Genomic DNA, 20,104 nt, shown 5'->3' with positions numbered 1-20,104 from the left:
GGTGACAAAGTGAGAGTCCGTCTCCAAAAAAAAAAAAGTTTGCTTCTTTGTCTTTTAGCTGATTTCTTAGCCTTCCTTAGTATTGACACTGTCAAGGATATGGGCAGGCAGAATTTAATGAAAAGGCTTACTTAGGCACATAATGTTCATTGATTTGGGATTAAGAAGGGAATGTTTAATGTGGCCTGAAATGACTGGCAAGAGGTAGAATTCAAATGAGTGGATGAATTTGGCTAGTGATCCTCCTTCTCTAGGGATCCTCATTAAAGCAGAAAAGTGGATATTATCTCTGTTAAAAGGGAAGGAAATGGAAGGCTCAGCTAATTAAGGTGCCTACCGTCTCTACACTAGTATGCAGAGCAGGACACAACTCAGGTCGTCTGTTCCAGGGCCTGGGCTCTTTAGCACAGAGCCGTCCTATGGCTCTTTGTGGTGAGGTTAGATTTCACAGAGCCCTGAAAGCCAGGCAGACAAATTTATAAATAAACAGAGTTGGTAAACAGTGGGAGCTCTTTGCACATTTCTTTACTGATTTTTGATTTAAGAAATAATACATGTTCAATGTTAATTTTCTGAATTCAATAATTGTACTGTAGTTACGATGTTTACATCTGGGGAAGCTACATGAAGGGTATATAGAAATTTTTGTATTAGTTTTATAACTTTTTATAAGTCTGAAATTATTACAAAGGAAACTTTAAAAAATAAAAAAGTTAAAAACAAAAATACGTGTTCAAAATGTAGAGTTTTATTAAAGATAAAATAGGCCAGACGCAGTGGCCCATGCCTGTAATCCCAGCACTTTGGGAGGCCAAGGCGGGCAGATCACTTGAGGTCAGGAGTTCAAGACCAGCCTGGCCAACATGGTGAAACCCTAAAAATATAAAAATTAGCTGGTTGTGGTAGTGTACACCTGTAATCCCAGCTACTCAGGAGCCTGAACCAGGAGAATCACCTGAACCCAGACGGCAGAAGTTGCAGTGAGCTGAGATCGTGCCACTGTGCTTCAGTCTGAGCAACAGAGAAGACTCTGACTCAAAAAAAAAAAAAAAAAAGACTAGAAAAGTAAAATCATCTATACCATTACCAGCCAGAGATGGAAATTCTGTTCATGTCTTGATAGATTTTCTTCTTGTCTCATCATGTACATATATATGTACATACAGTTCTTAATAATTTGATACCACAGTGTATACAGAATGTGTTATACTCTATTTACTGTTATTTATAAGCCTATACCATTTTTATGCCCTTAGTTGTTCTTTAAAAACTTGATTTTTAATGAACTTATATATATGCACCATTAAGTAGAGGTACTGTAATCTGTTTATTCAGTCTTTTTTTTTTTTTTTTTTTTTTTTTTTTTAAGACAGAGTCTCACTGTCGCCCAGGCTGGATTGTAGCGGCATGATCTTGGCTCACTGCAAGCTCCACCTCCTGGGTTCACACCATTCTCTTGCCTCAGCCTCCCGAGTAGCTGGGACACAGGTGCCAACAACCATGCGCAGCTAATTTTTTGTATTTTTAGTAGAGACAGGGTTTCACCGTGTTAGCCAGGATGGTCTCAATCTCTTGACCTCGTGATCTGCCCACCTCGGCCTCCCAAAGTGCTGGGATTACAGGCGTGAGCCACCGCGCCCAGCCCTATTCAGTCATTTTTTTTTTTTTTTTTAATTTTATTTTTGAGACAAGGTCTGGCCCTATCACCCAGGCTGGAGTGCAGTGGCGCCATCTCAGTTCACTACAACCTCCGTCCTCCAGGCTCAAGCCATCTTCCCACCTTGGCCTCCCAAGTAGCTGGGACTACAGGCATGCGCCACTATGTCCAGCTTATTCAGTCCTTCTCTGAAGGTCAATTTCTTTCTACCTGTTTACTGTTAAAAACAGGGCTACAGGCCGGGTGTGGTGGCTCACGCCTGTAATCCCAGCACTTTGGGAGGCCAAGGTGGGCAATCACCTGAGGTCAGGAGTTTGAGACCAACCTGGCCAACATGGTGAAACCCTGTCTCTACTAAAAAACACAAAAGAAATTAGCCAGGCGTGGTGTGGGCACCTGTAGTCCCAGCTACTTGGGAGGCTGAGGCAAGAGAATCACTTGAACCTGGGAGGCGGAGGTTGCAGTGAGCTGAGATTGCACCACTGCATTCCAGCCTGGGTGACACAGTGAGACTGTCTAAAAAAAACAAAAACAAAAAAAAACCAGGGCTACAAAGAACATCTTTGGATGCCTTTCTTTATACCTTCCTTTTATACCTTCCTGATTATTAGGAGATCATAATACCAGTGAAATGCCACATGTAGACATTTAAAATTTTGATCTGCATTACCAATTTCCCTTCTGAAAAGGTTGCTTTTTTTCCCCATACTCTTGCCACCATACTCCACTGGTATTTTCAGTCTCTTAAATCTTTGGTAGTTTCATTGTTAAACTATGTTTTAATTTTTTTGAGATGGGGCTTCACTCCATCGCCTAGGCAGGAGTGCGGTGGCACAGTCATAGCTCACTGCAGCCTCATATTCCTCCTGGGCTCAAGCAATCCTCCTGCCTCAGACTCCCAGGTAGCTAGGATGACAGGCATGCACCACCACATCCAGCAAATTTTTATTGTCTTTTTGGGGGTGGGAGGCAGATCTCACTGTATTGCCCAGGCTGGTCTTGAACTCCTGACCTCAAGCAGTTTTCCCATCTCAGCCTCCTGAGTAGCTGGGATTACAGGCATGAGACACCATACCCAGCTCTAAGCTATATTTTAGTAATGTATATTTTGATATTAAGGTTTTTTCCCAGCTGATTAACCAATCTGAGTGCCATTCATTGAGCCAGCCCTGATTTTTGAAGGATATGTTATGTTACAGTCTCATTTAGATTTGTTCTGCACGTTTTGTTTATGTCACTTTACTTGAATTGTAATTTTATCTGAGTATTTGCTATAGCCCTGCCCCCCTTTTTAAATTTATTGGTTAGTCTTACATAGTTTTTCCCCCTCAAATAAACATTAGAGTCACTCCTTAGCTAAATTAAGTCTCTTTAGAATTTCCATTGGAATGTTATTAAACTTATTAATTTGAGGTGATTTGGTATCTACGGTTTTGTACAATTAAATATAAGGTGGTATATGTGTGTGTGTGAGCATATGTGTGTGTTTGTAGTCATACAAAAAAGACCAGAAGGAAGTAAGTGGTTATTTCTGGGTAGAATTAAGAATGCATTGGCTGGGTGTGGTGGCTCACGCCTGTAATCCCAGCACTTTGGGAGGTCGAGGTGGGCGGATCACCTGAGGTCGGGAGTTTGAGGCCTGAACTCCCCCAGCCTGACCAACATGGAGAAACCCCGTCTCTACTAAAAACACAAAAATTAGCCAGGTGTGGTGGTGCATGCCTGTAATCCCAGCTACCCGGGAGGCGGAGGTTGCAGTGAGCCAAGATCATGCCATTGCACTCCAGCCTGGGCAACAAAAGCGAAAGTCCATCTCAAAAAAAAAAAAGGCATTTATTTCATTTTTTAATGATAATCCTGTTTGTGTGTGTGGTTTTTCGTTTTTTGTTTGTTTTTTTTGAGACAGTCTGGCTCTGTCACCTAGGCTGGAGTGCAGTTCACTGCAACCTCCGCCTCCCGAGTTCAAGTGATTTTTGTGCCTCAGCCTCTCAAATGGCTGGGATTACAGGCGTGTACCACCATGCCCGGCTAATTTTTGTATTTTTAGTAGAGATGGGGTTTTGCCATGTTGTCCAGGCTGGTCTTGAACTCTTAACCTCAAGTGATCCACCCACCTCAGCCTCCTAAAGTGCTGGGATTACAGACGTGAGCCCCCACGCCTGGCTGATAATTCTCTGTTTTCTATAGTGTTCATGCATGATTTTAATCATGATCATATCTTCCTCAAAAATGTGATTTTTAATAACTGGTGGTGTGTGTATGATGGTTGGATGGTGGAGAAAGGTCAGTTTGAAGGGTCATAGGAGTCCAGCTAGAGTCCAGCTAGGACTTGAATTATGGTAGTGCAGAGGAATTCAGTCGTGGACATGTTCTGCATGGAGAAGCAACAGCATCTGGGGATAACATGTACATCTCTTTCCAGCCTGGCTGTCTGGGGGGTTTGTAGTGGTGTTAACCCTTCTGCTCGCACCCTCTCTGCCAGGCAGCCTGCCACCTCTCATTGTGTATGACCGGAATGGATTCAGAATTCTGCTCCACTTCTCCCAGACAGGAGCCCCTGGGCACCCAGAGGTACAGGTGCTGCTCTTGACCATGATGAGCACGGCTCCCCAGCCTGTCTGGGATATCATGTTTCAAGTGGCTGTGCCAAAGGTGAGTCATCTGTTGAGGATTTCTCAGTAATGGCTGTCGTTTTTGAGTGCCAGGTTCTTTGCTGGGACTTATCTGTCGAGTGTCAAGGAAAGAATCTTCACTCAAACTATCTTAAGTGGGAATGTAATGGCTTACCTGACTGGGGATTCCTGAATATCTGGCTTCAGATATGAGTGGATCCAGATAGGTTCTTAAACGATGCCTTAAGAATCTGTCTGTATCTCTTGACTCTGCTTTTCTTTGGCACCATTCTGACAGTTTCGCCACAAACAGGAAAGTGGCTACCCACAGCTCCAAGGTTGCATGGTCCTTAACCCTCTTTATCTCAGAAACTCTCACCAGGCATGAAGCATGTATGTTGATTACCCAGGAAAGGGCTCTGATTGGGCTTGTTGGTGTTACTTCCATACCTTGGACCAGGAACTTGTATCCTGGGATATGAGACACTTGGCCAATGTGAGATAAACATATCCACCCCTTTTCAAGGGAAGTGGGGCCCTACTGATTAACAGGCATCCCACAGTCACAGGGGAAGGGGCCTGTCCTGAAAGGAAAAGATTCGAGACAGACAAAAATATGACCTGCAGTCTCTACTTCTTATGGTAGTCCTGTGGACAATGTTCTGCTACCACCTCTGTTTTATAAGTTAACCCGAGGCTCAGAAATTAAATATTTTACTCAAGGTCACAGAGCTAGTGAGAAGCAGAGTTAGAATTCAACCCAAGATGTGCCCTGGCTGTTGATGCTGCCTCTCAGATGCCGGTTATTGACCGCACAACTCCCGATCCATTCTGTGTGTGGAAGGAAAGGCCTCTTAGATCCTTTTATCAATTAGTGGGAGTCTGTCTGCTTGGGCTCCCATAGGTGCCTCGGGGTACCACATCTAAGAGGGCCATTTCCTCTTGGAGGGGTGTTGGGGAGGTCCAACTCCCCATCACCTGATCTCCGTCCTGGAAGCTGTGGTTAGGAATGAGTTACATGCTGGTTTTCTTCCCCCGATAGTCAATGAGAGTGAAGCTGCAGCCGGCATCCAGCTCCAAGCTTCCTGCATTCAGTCCTTTGATGCCTCCAGCTGTGATATCTCAGATGCTGCTGCTTGACAATCCACACAAAGTATGTTCCAGTGTCTGTGGTAGCAGGGAGATGGGGGCCTCTGAACTGTAAGGGGAGGTAACTTTGTGGGTAGAGAGAGAGACACATTGAGGCCTTGCTCTAAAGTCTCTGGTTTGCCGGGCACAGTGGTTCACCCCTGTAATCCCAGCACTTTGGGAGGCTGAGGCAGGTGGACCACCTGAGGTCAGGAGTTTGAGACCAGCCTGGCCAACATGGTGAAACCCCATCTTTACTAAAAATACAAAAATTAGCTGGGTGTGGGGGCACGCGCCTTTAGTTCTAGCTACTCAGGAGGCTGAGGCAGGAGAATCGCTTGAACCCAGGAGGTGGAGGTTGCAATGAACCAAGATCGCACTACTGCACTCCAGCCTGGGCAACAGAGCAAGACTCCATCTCAAAAAAAAATAAAGTTGGCCAGGTGCAGTGGCCCACGCCTGTAATCCCAGCACTTTGGGAGGCTGAGGCGGATGGATCACGAGGTCAAGAGATCGAGACCATCCTGGCCAACATGGTGAAACCCCATCTCTATTAAAAATACAAAAATTAGCTGGGCATGGTGGCGTGTGCCTGTAGTCTCAGCTACTCGGGAGGCTGAGGCAGGAGAATTGCTTGAACCCAGGAGGCGGAGATTGCAGTGACCCAAGATCGTACCACTGCACTCCAGCCTGGTGATAGAGCGAGACTCCATCAGATAGATAGACAGACAGACAGACAGACAGATAGATAGATGAAAGAGAGAGGGAGGGAGGGAGGAAGGAAGGAAGGAAAAGAGAAAAAAGAAAGTCAGTCTCTGGTTTGGTTGGGTGTTAGGGGTATATGTGGAATATCCCTCGCTGGAGTCTGTCTTTGGGGCTCATTGAAGGAAGATCAGATGGATTGTCATAACTGGGGACCAAGGGAGGGACACATGAACTCTCCCTAATCCTCTGGAGTCCTCTGAAAGGACAAGGCCTGTTTTCCTTAGCTGGTCTCTGAATTGCAGCCCATCTCAGGATTTCAGGACTGCAGAAGTATCGAAGGGTTCCCAGGATATGTGCCTGTTTCCCCTTGTTTGTAGTCCCAAAGAGAGTATCCCAGGTATTTTGTGTCAGAATTGTTTGAAGCACTCACTTGACTTGAGTTAACATTGACCCCTGTTCCTGGGTTGCTCTCCACTGATAACATCTTCTGTCTCTTCTGTCCCAGGAACCTATCCGCTTACGGTACAAGCTGACATTCAACCAAGGTGGACAGCCTTTCAGCGAAGTAGGAGAAGTGAAAGACTTTCCAGACCTGGCTGTCTTGGGCGCAGCCTAACTTTTCACAAGATGGACCCTTCATTTCAAGCTTAGGCTGGCATTACTTTTGCTGTCTAGTCAAGACTAATCACGGTGTTTCAGTGCAGAGTGCCAAGAGTCCTATCCTGATGTCAGGCTCTGGGTGTCAACCTCTGACTTATTCTGCAGAGTGTGTGTGTGTGTGTGTGTGTGTGTGTGTGTGTGTGTGTGTGTGTGTGTGTGTGTGTGTGTGTGTGTGTGTGTGTGTGTGTGTGTGTGTGTGTGTGTGTGTGTGTGTGTGTGTGTGTGTGTGTGTGTTCGGGGAGGTGTGTGTGTGTGTGTGTGTGTGTGTGTGTGTGTGTGTGTGTGTGTGTGTTCGGGGAGAGGGTGGTAGCACAGGGCTTGGGATATCGGCATTGTGGGAAATGCGAAGCATTTCTCATCATCATCATCTCTGCTACAGTTACGTTTCTGCATGTCAGCGAGCGACACTGTCCCTGCCTCAGGTTGGAGGTTCTATCAGCCAAAGTGTTTTTTTCATGTATTGTTCGTTCCATTCATCCACTCTGTGCCTTGTCAGCCTTTGAAAGTCTTGGTTGCTCCCAGGCTGCTGTTCTCAGGGACCTTAAAAGGGACCTGGTTAGTCTTGGGGCAGAGAGTATCTACTTGGGCACTCTCTTCCAAGAAAGACCTTGTCTCCATTTTCATTAGACAATGCTTCTTGTGTGTGTTCTGGAAGATCTTCTAAATGGAATGCTTGTTGCACTGTTACCAGGCGAGTGGCTGCCATGAGACCTGAGGACCACACTTGGGGGACCAATCATGTCCTTCACCACTGTGCCTTAGAGTCACCCCTGGACAGACCTCCCAGGCCTTACTCAGGACTCAGGTCCATGGGTTGGGCAGCCAGTCTGGGCCCTTCTCAGGATCCTCATCTCCATCCTCATCCTCTTCCTTCACAGCATTTACTCAGAGCTCTTTGTGACACACCATGTCAGTCATGGTGAATCGGCCAACAGCAAGCCCTTGCCAGTTGATGTCACAGTCTAAGATGGGAAACTGTGGTACAGATAGACGTGAAGAGAGCTTAGCAGTGATTGAGGTGGTGACTAAATATACAGTCATTGAATAAATACCATGTAGCAAATGTACTTTGTGGAGTGTTGAGTAAGTGGAAAATGGAAAGCCAGTTGCATTTAGAGATGATAGGCCTAAAGGGAACTGTCTTCTGTCGAGAAGTAAAGGAAACTTCATGAAGGATGTAGAAGCTTAGCTGCCTCAGTGAAGAGAGAACCTGAAGATCTGAGGCAAGTTGGACAGGAGAGGTGGATATTTGTTGATGGAAGAATTCAAGTTTATAATCAATTCCCACTTAGCACCTACTGTGTGCTAGGAACTTGAATGTGTATGTTTGACAAGTCCTGCTTGGCCTGATCTGTGGGAGAAGGAACCTGAGCCTGGCTGAGATGGCCAGGCGGAGGGCTTTGAAGTCCAAGCAGCTGAACTGGCTGGGTGGGTTTCTACCTCCGAAACTGCAAGACTTGTTTGGAGCTCTTAATTACAATATCTGATATTTTTACAGTCTGATCTTTTGACTTCTACATATAGTGGAAATCTGCCAATACTAATTGGTGGAGATGGAAACTATAAAAGATCAAGTATGCTAATTTTAAGCAAATGTAAAAACTCATAAAACAGATAAACAGTGGGGTGATTTCATTTGCCATAATTCACATAAGACGAATTTTAATCTAAAAGTACTTTCTTGCTTGTGTTGTGTGTGGCTTTTTGTTTTTTGTTTTTTGAGGCCAAATCTCACTCTCACTCAGGCTGGAGTACGGTGGTATAATCTCAGCTCACTGCAATCTCTGCCTACCAGGTTCAAGCTATTCTCGTGCCTCAGCCTCCCGAGTAGCTGGGACTACAGGCGTGAGCCAGCACGCCCAGCTAATTTTTGTATTTTTAGTAGAGACAGGATTTCACCATGTTGGCCAGGCTGGTCTCGAACTCCCGACCTCAGGTGATCCGCCTGCCCCAGCCTCCCAGAGTGCTGGGATTACAGGCGTGAGCCACCGCACCCGGCCTCTGTGTAGCTTTTATAGACTCTGTTGCTGTTGCATAGTCTTGAAGAGGTACCCATCATAATGACAGCATCTCCCTCTGAAGGGTTTTGGTCAAAATGAGTGAATGAGACTTATACATAAAGACAGGTTTTCTCCCCTATAGTTAAGAGGTGAACTCACACGTGTGTACCTGAACATTCTTGCTTTTGAGGAGACAGACTTCCAATGGTACTACTATACTTAGGTGTTGGACAGGATAAAGGTAGGAGGAGAGGAGGCAGGCTGCTGTCCTGAAAGTGGCTGTGGTTTATGGCATCACTCCCTTCTAATCAGCAAGTCCAGTGGCCACTTACAGCCCAGCTCCTATCTCTTCATTCACTCAAGTAGTTATTGGCTGTGCACAGTGGCTCATGCCTATAATCCCAGCATTTTGGGAGGCTGAGTGGGATGATCGCTTGAGCCCAGGATTTCAAGTCCAGCCTGGGCTACATAGTGAGACCTTGTCTCTGTTTTTTTAAAAGCTAGTTGTTGACCAGCTACCCTGAGCCAGGCACCACGCTGAAGGAGCTTCTGTTCCTCTGGGGAGAAGCAAATTCATGATGTGTGTGCTGGAGATCTGGCACTCATGGCCAGTGCTTTCCAGTATCTTGAACTCCTCGGGGGTCCTGTTGACCCCTATTTCGTGACCTACCTCCGTGACTGCTCTTTTTTCTCTGTCTCTTAAGTGTGGTGGTTTTCCAGAGTCCAATCCTCAGGACTTTCCCATCCACACAGAGGCCTGGTAGTCAGGCGGCTCTAAACCATTAGGTGGATTGTAGACCTCTCTCAAGCTACCACCACCTTGCTGTCCCCAGATCGTATTTCAGTCTGTCAGGGGTTATCTGTATCTGGAGGTTCCACTGCTGCGTCAGTCTCAGTTACTTAGAATGGAACCCAGAGTCCTGCCCCTTTCCACCTACATGGTCTTACTTGAAAGTACCTGAGACTTATTGGGTCCCTGATTCCTGCTTCGTCTGTATCCGCGGAGTAGTTGCATGTCATTTGGCCTGTTTTCTAAATAATCCCACATCATGTCCTCCCTGCACTTACATTGCCACTGCTCTGATTTGGGCTTTTTTTGGGGGGGGGGGGACAATGCCTCTATCCCAGTTCTGAGCACCAGCCCTGGTTCTTGCCACTACCAGAGTTCTCTGGCAAATCTGAGCATCTGACCGGGTGAAAAATTCTGAATGGCTTCCTGATGCCTAACTTTATGGGATCAAATTCAAGTTGCACACTGGCACTCAGTGCCCTTCTGCTATCATCTGCCAAGACCAGGGCCTGCTTCACCACAGCCACAATAAAGTCCTTTCAAGCCCTGATAATGCCATGTTTTGTCGTAACCTTTTGCTGCAGTTAATTACTCTTCCTATTATCTTCCATGAACTTAAGACTGGGCAAAAATGTTTCCTTATCTGTGAGCCACTCTGAACACAAACAGGTCATGAAGATAGTGTTGAAAACAATAAATGACAACCAAAAGAAAAGTGAATATTACCTAGTAAAAATAGTGTAAATTGAGACAGAAAATGTTAAAGCTAGAAAGCAAGGGCAATATTCTAGAATACAAATAGTGCTTGCCTACTACAATATTAATCTCAAATCCTTTAAATATACCCATTATAGAAGATGCTTACCCAGCGTCAGGAGTATAAAAGTGAGTTTGTTTGTTTTCTTGAGACAGGGCTTTGCTCTGTTGCCCAGGCTGGAGTGCAGTGGCATGATTGTAGCTCAATACAGCCTTGAATTCCTGTGCTCAGGCGATCCTCCGGCTTCAGCCTCTGGAGTAGCTGGGACTACAGGTGCATGCTGCCACGCCCAGCTAATGTTGCAGTTTTTGGTAAAGACTGGATCTCTATGTTGCCCAGGCTGGTCTCCTGGGCTCAAGAGATCCTCCTGCCTTGACCTCACAAAGTGCTGGGATTACAGGCATGAGCCACCATGTCCTGACCCCAGTTTGTTTTAAAGCCAAGCGATGCACCAGGATGTTTGTGTGCACATCTGACAGGTAATCTTTGGGTCAGGGAATTATAGATAAATTTTCTTTCAATTTTTTCTGAGCTTTCTAAAATCAGCTGAAAATAAAACCTTATTTTTTTGTGCTCAGTGTCGTCTTTTTTTAAGATAAAGACATTGTCATGATTCAAAATTATGAAAGATGAAAATTCTTCCCTACCCAGTTGCCATCCTCTCTTTTCAGAGCGATTCTAGGCATGTTCAAGAAAATACAGTATACTGTTCTGTGTTTTGTTCTTTTCATGTAACACCATAGATAGCTTGGAGAGAATGCCATTATCAGTATGAATTACTTAGAAACATAACCCCGCTCTCTTCCCTGAGCTCATATGGTACAAATCAAGCATTTATGTGTTGAAAGTGCTGCATGTTAAAACTGGGGTAGCAATTCCCTCACAGTTTCCTTGTATCCTCTCCCTCCCGCTGGCACCATTCCCAGGCAGCCAAGCAGGCCGCCAGACTTTTCCCTGGCAACCGTCTCTTGCCTCAATTCTGGCAGCCCTGGGCGCTAGAGTGAACCCAGTGTGGGCTGGGGAGTCAGGTTCAATTTCTAGTTTTTTACCACCTGTAGCATCTTGGGCAAGTCAGTGATCTCTGGGCCTCAGTTTTTATATCCGTAAGTGGTAAAAATGTTAGAAGTCTACTTCACACATTTTGGTGAGAATTTAATGAGGTGTACAAAATAGCAGATAGGATAGATACTCTATAAATTTAGGTGCTATTTCTCAAATCACCTTCACATCTGAGATTTTCTTGACCATTGTAAACAGTGGTGACTTCCATTTCATCACTGTTCATTTCACAGCCTCTCCTGCTCTCATAAAACCACAGAAATTGTGCTAAGAATACTGATAACTTATGAACATTTTTATAGGCAGCAAAAAAGGTTGATACTTTTAATAAAATCTGACCATACCAGCCGGGCATGGCGGCTCATGCCTGTAATCCTAGCAGTTTGGGAGGCCAAGGCGAAGGATTATGAGATTAGGAGTTCGAGACCAGCCTGGCCATGTACTAAAAGTACAAAAATTAGCTGGAAATCGCTTGAACCTGGAAGGTGGAGTTTGCAGTGAGCCGAGATCATGCCACTGCACTCCAGGCTGGGCAATACAGCAAGACTCCATCTCAAAAAAAAAAAAAAATCTGACCATACCCTTTGTTAAGATCAGGATCAGCTGCAATACACAAACCCAAAGTGCCAGTCGAAATATTTATTTTTCTCTGTATTAGTTCCTTAGAACTGCTGTGCCAATGTACCGCAAGCTGGGTGGTTTAAGTCAACAGATGTGTTGTCTGAGCTCTGCGGGGTGGGAGTCTAATATTAGGGCCACGGTACTCCCTCTTGGTGGTTGCTGGCTTCCACCATCTTTGACTTCCTTAGCCTGTAGCTGCATAACTCCAGCCTTTGCCTTCATTGTCACGTGGTGTTCTCCTTGTGCCTTCTTTACATGACCAGTTTTTTTCTTTTTTTTTAAGAGACATGCTGGAGTGCAGTGGCATGGTCATAGCTCACTGCAGCCTCAAACTCCTAGGCTCTAGGGATCCTCCCACTTTGGCCTCCCAAGTAGCTAGGATTACAGATGCGTGCCGCCACACCTAAGTTTTAAATTTTTGTAGAGATGAGGGCCTCACCATGTTGCCCAGGCTAGTCTTGGACTCCTGGCCTCCCAAAGTGCTGGGATTACAGGCATGAGCCACCATGCCTAGCCTGACCCTACTGCATCTCTAATCATATTTAATTAGTACTGCATATCTTTTTGGATTAAGTAAAATCAATTGCCCTAGCATTCAAGTTTCTCTACAGCATAGCCTCATCTCAGCTTCAGTTTCCTCTTTTGGAAATAGAAATACTACCTGCCTTAACTCAAAAGGCTGTGAGGAAACCGTGTGGTGGCTTGAGCCTGTAATCCCAGCACTTTGGGAAGCTGAGATGGGAGGATTGCTTGAGCCCAGGAGTTTGAGACCACCCTCGGCAACATAGTGAGACCCCTGTCTCTACAAAAAATTACCTGGGAATGGTGGCATGTGCCTGTAGTCCCAGCTACTTGGGAGGCTGAGGTGGGAGGCTGGCTTGAGCCCAGGAGGCAGAGGTTGCAGAGGAGGCAGTGGTGAGACAAGATCATACCACTGCACTCCAGCCTGGGTGGCAGAGCCAGACCCTGTCTCCAAAAAGGCGGAAACTGTCATACTGGATTGAAAACAGCACCACCACCAAATTCCACCTCTGTGCTGTCTGCAAAAGGTACACTTAGGTTCACAAATCAGTTGGAAGTAAAGGATAAAAAATTAGCCATGCAAATAGTAATAAGAAAGCTAGAGTGGCTGTGTTAATATCACACAAAATACTTTTTTTTTCTTTTCTTTTTTTTTTTTTTTTTTGAGACAGTCTTGCTCTGTCTCCCAGGCTGCAGTGCAGTGGCGCGATCTCACCTCACTGCAACCTCCACCTCCTGGATTCAAGCGATTCTCCTGCCTCAGTCTCCCGAGTAGCTGGGATTACAGGTGCCCACCACCATGCCTGGCTAATTTTTGTATTTTTAGTAGAGACAGGGTTTCTCAATGTTGTTCAGGCTGGTCACAAACTCCTGACCTCACGTGATCCACCCACCTCGGCCTCCCAAAGTGCTGGGATTACAGGCATGAGCCACCGTACCTGGCCTCCAATTATTATTGGAGTGTGGTGGTGCATGCCTGTAATCCCAGCTACTCAGGAGGCTGAGGTGGGAGAATCACTTGAACCTGGGAGGCGGAGGTAGCGGTGAGCCAAGATTGCACCATTGCACTCCAGCCTGGCCAACAAGTGCAAACTCCGTCTCCAAAAAAAATAAGTAAATAATAGGGCCAAGTGCAGTGGCTCACGCTTGTAATCCCAGCACTTTGGGAGGCCGGGGGGGGGGGGGGGGTGAATCACGAGGTCAGGAGTTCGAGACCAGCCTGACCAACATGGTGAAACGCCATCTCTACTAAAAAATACAAAAATTAGCCGGGCCTAGTGGCACGCGCCTATACTCCCAGATACTCAGGAGGCTGAGGCAGGAGAATCACTTGAACGCGGGAGGCAAGGTTGCACTGAGCTGAAATCGTGCCACTGCACTCCAGCCTGGGCGACAGAGCAAGACTGTCTCAAAAATAATAATAATTGGAGATCTAAATACCTTACCTTCAGTAATGACAGAACAACTACATAGAAAATCAGCAAGGATATAAAATAGTTGAACAACACTATTAACGTAGCTAAAATATACATGACACTCCACCCAATGACTGCAGATACATATTTTCAAGTGCACATGGAACAGTCTTCAGGATAGACCAATGCTAGGCCATAAAACAAGTCTCAATAAATTTAAAAGAATTTAAGGGCTGAGCACGGTAGCTCAGGCCTGCAATCCCAACACTTTGGGAGGCTGAGATGGGATTGCTTGAATCCCCGGGGAATTTTGAAACCAACCTTGGCAGCAAAGCAAGATGCCATCTCTATAAATAATAAAAAAATATAAACCAGCCGGGCGCGGTGGCTCACGCCTGTAATCCCAGCACTTTTGGAGGCCAAGGCAGCTGGATCACGAAGTCAAGAGATGGAGACCATCCTGGCCAACATGGTGAAATCCCATCTTTACCAAAAATACAAAAATTAGCTGCGTAGGCCAGGCGCAGTGGCTCATGCCTGTAATCCCAGCACTTTGGGAGGCCAAGGCAGGTGGATCATGAGGTCAGGAGATCGGGACCATCCTGGCTAACACGGTGAAACCCTGTCTCTACTAAAAATACAAAAATTAGCTGGGCGTGGTGGCGGGTGCCTGTAGTCCCAGCTACTTGGGAGGCTGAGGCAGGAGAATGGCGTGAACCCAGAAGGCGGAGCTTGCAGTGAATGGATATCGTGCCACTGCATTCCAGCCTGGGCCACAGAGCAAGGCTCTGTCTCAAAAAAAAAAAAAAAAAAAAAAAAAAGCCAGGTGTGGTGGCAGGTGCCTGTAGTCCCAGCTACTTGGGAGGCTGAGGCAGGAGAATCGCTTGAACCTGGGAGGTGGAGGTTGCAGTGAGCCAAGATCGTGTCACTGCACTCCAGCCTGGAGACGGACTGAGACTCCGTCTCAAAAAAAAAAAAAAAAAAAGAATATAAATCATACCAAGTATGTTTTCCATTCACATGGAATTGAATTAGAAATCAACAACAGGAAATCCAAGAAATACCCAACTATTTGGAAATTAAACAACATGCTTCTAAATAACCCATGGGTTAAATGAGTCACAAGAAAAATTTAAAAACATTTAGAATCAAACAAAAATGAAAACATCAAAATTTATGAATTACAGCTAGAGCAATGCTTCAGAGGAAATTTTTTTTTTTTTTTTTTTTTGAGACAGAGTCTTCTCTGTTGCTCAGGCTGGAGTGCAACGGCATGTGTGATCTTGGCTCACTGCAACCTCTGCCTCCTGGGTTCAAGTGATTCTCCAGTCTCAGCCTCCTGAGTAGCTGGGACTACAGGTGCCCGCCACCACGCCCGGCTAGTTTTTGTATTTTTAGTAGAGACAGACGGGGTTTCACCATATTGGCCAGGCTGGTCATGAACTCCTGACCTCAGGTGATCCACCCGCTTCGGCCTCCGAAAGTGGTGGGATTACAAGTGTGAGCCACTGCGCCCGGCCTCAGAGAAAATTTTTTTTAGAGGCCGTCTCACACTGTCACGCAGGCTGGAGTGCAGTGGCACTATTATAGCTCACTGCAGCCTCAAATTCCTGGGCTCAAATGATCTCTGGCCTCTCAGACTTTTGAGTAGCTGTAACTACAGGTGCAAACCACCATGGCTAGATAATTTTTTTTTAACTTTTTGTAAAGACAGTGTCTTGCTTTATAATTTTATTTTTTGTTTTTTTTTTCCTAGCCATTAGATTATGAGGGAAAAATTAGTAATTTTAGATGCCTATATGAGAAAATAAAGTATTTCAAATCAGTAACCTAAGATTCTACTTTAATATACCAAAGAGCAAACTGAATTCAGAGAAAGAAGGAAACTGATTAGCACAGAGATCAATAATAGAAAATGAAAAATAGAAAAAAATTAACGAAGTCAAAGTTGAATAGAAAAAAAAATTAACAAAGTCAAAATAGGTTCTTTTGTTTTATTTTGTTTTTTTGAGACAGAGTCTTGCTCTATCACCCAGGCTGGAGTGCAGTGGCCTGATCTCAGCTCACTGCAACCTCTGCCTCCCAGGTTCAAGCAATTATCCTGCCTCAGCCTCCCGAGTAGCTGGGATTACAGGTGCCAACCACCACAGCTGGCTAATTTTTGTGTTTTTAGTAGAGACAGGGTTTCACCGTGTTGGCCAGGCTGGTCTCGAACTCCTGACCTCAGATGATCTGCCCGTATTGGCCTCCCAAAGTGCTGGGATTATAGGTGTGAGCCACCGCACCTGACCTGCAGCTGGTTCTTTTAAAAGAGCAACAGAATTCACAAATCTCAGCAGACTGACCAAGGGAAAAAAAAAATTACCAAAGTCAGGAAAGAACAGGCAGACGTCACCACAATTCTACGGATGAGAAAAGACTATATGAGAATCCTTTGAACAATTTTATGCCAACAAATTATACAACTTGGATGAAATGGACAATTATTTTTGAGATGGAGTCTTGCTCTGCTGCCCTGGCTGGAGTGCAGTGGTACAATCACGGCTCCCTCCAACCTCCACTTCCCAGGCTCAAGCGATCCTGCCTCAGTCTCCCTAGCAGCTGGGACTACAAAAAAAAAAAAAAAAAAAAAATTAGCCATGCAAGTGTAATCATAAGAAAGCTGGAGTGGCTATGTTAATATCACATACAATAGACTTTTTTTTTTTTTTAGACAAAGTTTTGCTCTGTCTCCAGGCTGCAGTGCAGTGGCACGATCTCACCTCACTGCAACCTCCACCTCCTGGATTCAAGCGATTCTCCTGTCTCAGCCTCCCAAGTAGCTGGGATTACAGGCGCCCACCACCATGCCCGGCTAATTTTTGTATTTTCAGTAGAGACGAGGTTTCACTCTGTTGGCCAGGCTGGTCTCGAACTCCTGACCTCAAGTGATTCGGCCTCCCAAAGTGCTGGGATTACAGGTGTGAGCCACCATGCCTGGCCTAAAACCGACAATTTTTTTTTTTGGGGGGGATGGAGTCTTGCTCTGTCGTCCAGGCTGCAGTGCAATGGCATGATCTCCACCTACTGCAACCTCCGCCTCCTGGGTTCAAGCAATTCTCCTGCCTCAGCCTCTCGAGTAGCTGGGATTACAGGTGTGTGCCATCATGCCCAGCTAATTTTTGTATTTTTAGTAAAGACAGGGTTTCACCATATTTGGGCCAGGCTGGTCGCGAACTCCTGACCTCAAGCTATCCGTCGCCTTGGCCTCCCAAAGTGCTAGGATTACAGCACTTTGTGCCTGGTCCCAAGATTCATTTGCCATCTTAAAATCAATTACTATATCATTTGAATAGAATGTGACAAGAACCACATGATTATCTCAATTGGCAGAGAAAAAAAAAAAAAATCCAACATCCTAAAAAACTCTCAACAAACTAGGAATAGAAAGGGACTTCCGGCCGGGTGTGGTGGCTCATGCCTGTAATCCAGCACTTTGGGAGACAGAGGCAGGTGGATCACCTGAGGTCAGGAGTTCGAGACCAGCTTGGCCAACATGGTGAAACCCCGTCTTTAGTAAAAATATGAAAAATTAGCCGGGTGTGGTGGTGGGCACCTCCAATCCCAGTTACTTGGAAGGCTGAGGCAGAAGAATCGCTTGAACCCGGGAGAAGGAGGTTGCAGTGAGCCGAGATTGCGCCATTGCACTCCAGCCTGGGCAACAAAAGCAAAACTCCGTCGCCCCACGCCCGCCCCCCGCAAAAAAAAATTGGAAAGGAAAAAGGAAGTGTCTATTCACAGATAACATGATCCTGTATGTAAACAAATCCCAAACAACACCCCCACACACAAACTAGAAAACAAATTTAACAGTCAAAGGGTACAAGACAAATCTATAAAAATCAATTGTTGCTGAGTGTGGTGGCTCATGCCTGTAATCCCAGCACTTTGGGAGGCTGAGGCGGGTGGATCACCTGAAGTCAGAAGTTCAAAACCAGCCTGGCCAACATGGCAAAACCCTGTCTCTATGAAAAATACAAAAATTAGCTGGGTGTGGTGAGACATGCCTGTAATCCCAGCTACTTGGGAGGCTGTGGCAGAAGAATTGCTTTAATCTGGGAGACCGAGGTTGCAGTGAGCTGAGATTGCCCTGCTGTACTCCAGCCTGTGTGACAAAGCAAGACTCCGTCACACACACACACACACAAAATCATTTTTCTGTAACAAGAAACTATGAAAATTAAGAAAATTCCATTCATGGTAGCATTAAAAGGAAATACTTATTTTATTTATTTATTTTTTGAGACGGAGTCTCACTCTGTCACCCAGGCTGGATAACAGTGGCCCGATCTCTGTTCACTGCAACCTTTGCCTCCAGGGTTCAAGCAGTTCTCCTGCCTCAGCCTCCTGAGTAGCTGGGATTACAGGTGCACACCACCACGCCAGGCTATTTTTGTATTTTCAGTAGAGACGGGGTTTTACCATGTTGGGCAGGCTGGTCTCGCGTCGAACTCCTGACCTTGTGATCCGCCTGCCTCGGCCTCCCAAAGTGCTGGGATTACAGGCATGAGCCACTGCACCCGGAAAAGGAAATACTTATAAATAAATATATTTAACAAAATAAGGGCAAGATTTATACAATGAAAACTACAAAATATTGCTGAGAAAAATTAAAGAAAATCTAAATCAGATCTAAATCCCCAGGGGTGATTCCTACTAGGGGACACTTGGCACTGTGTGGACAGATTTTTGGTTATCACAACTTGGAGAGGATGTTGCTCCTAATGGGTAGCAGCCAGGGATGCTGCGAAATACCTTACAATGCATAGGACAGCCCCCATAACTAAAAATTATCTGGGCTCAATAGTGCCGAGGCTGAAAAATTCTCATCTAAATAAATGAAGAGGTGTTTCATGTTATGGATTGGAAGAGTCAATACTGTCATGATGGCAATTCTCCTAAAATTAATCCAACAATTAATTCAACAGTTCAACATAATCCCTGTCAAAATCCCAGCAGGAGTTTTCTTTTTTTTTTTTTTTTTTCAAGATGGAGTCTCGGTCTGTTGCCCAGGCTGGAGTGCAGTGGTGGATCTTGGTTCCCTGCAACCTCCGCCTCCCAGGTTCAAGCGATTCTCCTGCCTCTGCCTCCTGAGTGGCTGGGATTACAGGCGCGTGCCACCATGCCCAGCTAATTTTTGTATTATTAGTAGAGATGGGGTTTGACCATGTTGGTCAGGCTGGTCTCAAACTCCTGACCTCGTCATCCGCCTGCCTCGGCCTCCCAAAGTGCTGGGATTACAGGCGTGAGCCACTGCGTCTGGCCTAAATTTTTAACAAGAACAAAGTAAGAGGACTTACACTATCAGATTGCTCCCCTCACCTCCCCTCGTCTCCCCTCCCTACATTGTTCCCCTCCTCTCCTCTTCCCTCCCCTCCCCCAAAATAATTGGGACTCCTAGCAGAAGGGTTACCCCAGTTAAAAACTACTCAACCCAGAAGAATGAGACAAACCAAGGGAGATGCCAATGAAAAACCAGTGGCTATCAGGCATGGAGATAGCAGTCAGCCACTCATACGCCAATGGCCGGCCAACCTGGAAAACTGTCCCCTGTAGGATTTCCAAGGATTACATCTTGTCCTCCCCCTTGGGTTGGTCCCACTCTTGAAACAACATAAAACCTTAGAACCTAAAGAATACCCTCATACCTTTCCCTACCTTTTCTTCTTTTCTTTTCGAGACAGGTTCTTGCTCTGTCACCCAGGATGGAGTGCAGTGGCATGATCACAGCTCACTGCAGCCTCGACCTCCTGGGCTCAGGCAATCCTCTCACCCCAGCCTCTCGAGTAGCTGAGACTACAGGTGTGCACCACCACACTCAGCCAATTTTTAAATTTTTTGCAGATACGGGGTCTTCCTGTGTTGCCCAGGCTGAGAAATTGTTTGTGATTATGGGTTATGCACAGATTTCTCAGCCGCAACACCAAAAGCATGATCCATAAAAAAAAAGGTGATAAGGAACTTAACAAATTTTAAAAGGTCTGCACCTCAAAACACATCATTAAGAAAATAATTAGGCCAGGCGCGGTGACTCACGCCTGTGATCCCAGCACTTTGGGAAGCCGAGGCGGGCGGATCACCTGAGGTTGGGAGTTTGAGGCCAGCCTGGCCAACATGGTGAAACCCCATCTCTACTAAT

The 20,104-nt window shown here is 45.7% G+C and overlaps 1 protein-coding gene and 1 long non-coding RNA gene across 7 annotated transcripts in view; one reads left to right on the top strand and one right to left on the bottom strand.

The window, feature by feature from the left end:
* GGA2 (golgi associated, gamma adaptin ear containing, ARF binding protein 2) overlaps window positions 1-7,829 on the top strand; it is a 43,499-nt gene extending 35,670 nt beyond the window's left edge. For all 6 annotated transcript variants that reach the window (XM_054533646.2, XM_054533648.2, XM_054533647.2 and 3 more), the window contains 3 exons: window positions 4,140-4,309; window positions 5,312-5,422; window positions 6,608-7,829. In XM_054533646.2, coding sequence (XP_054389621.1) covers window positions 4,140-4,309; window positions 5,312-5,422; window positions 6,608-6,718 — 392 coding nt within the window. In that variant the 3' untranslated portion in view covers window positions 6,719-7,829. The remainder of the gene's footprint in view (window positions 1-4,139; window positions 4,310-5,311; window positions 5,423-6,607) is intronic.
* An 8,077-nt stretch (window positions 7,830-15,906) lies between these two features.
* On the bottom strand, window positions 15,907-19,806 carry LOC134760379 (uncharacterized). Its single transcript, XR_010137732.1, has 2 exons — window positions 19,614-19,806; window positions 15,907-16,533 (listed from the first exon to the last, which is right to left on the bottom strand). It is a non-coding gene; the product is annotated as an uncharacterized LOC134760379 (long non-coding RNA).
* Window positions 19,807-20,104: the final 298 nt, after the last annotated feature.

This window comes from Pongo abelii, chromosome 18 (genome assembly GCF_028885655.2).
Source record: "Pongo abelii isolate AG06213 chromosome 18, NHGRI_mPonAbe1-v2.0_pri, whole genome shotgun sequence".
Lineage (NCBI taxonomy): Eukaryota > Metazoa > Chordata > Mammalia > Primates > Hominidae > Pongo > Pongo abelii.
The sequence above is the reverse complement of the archived record's forward strand: the minus strand, read 5'-3'. Positions and strand labels throughout refer to the sequence as shown.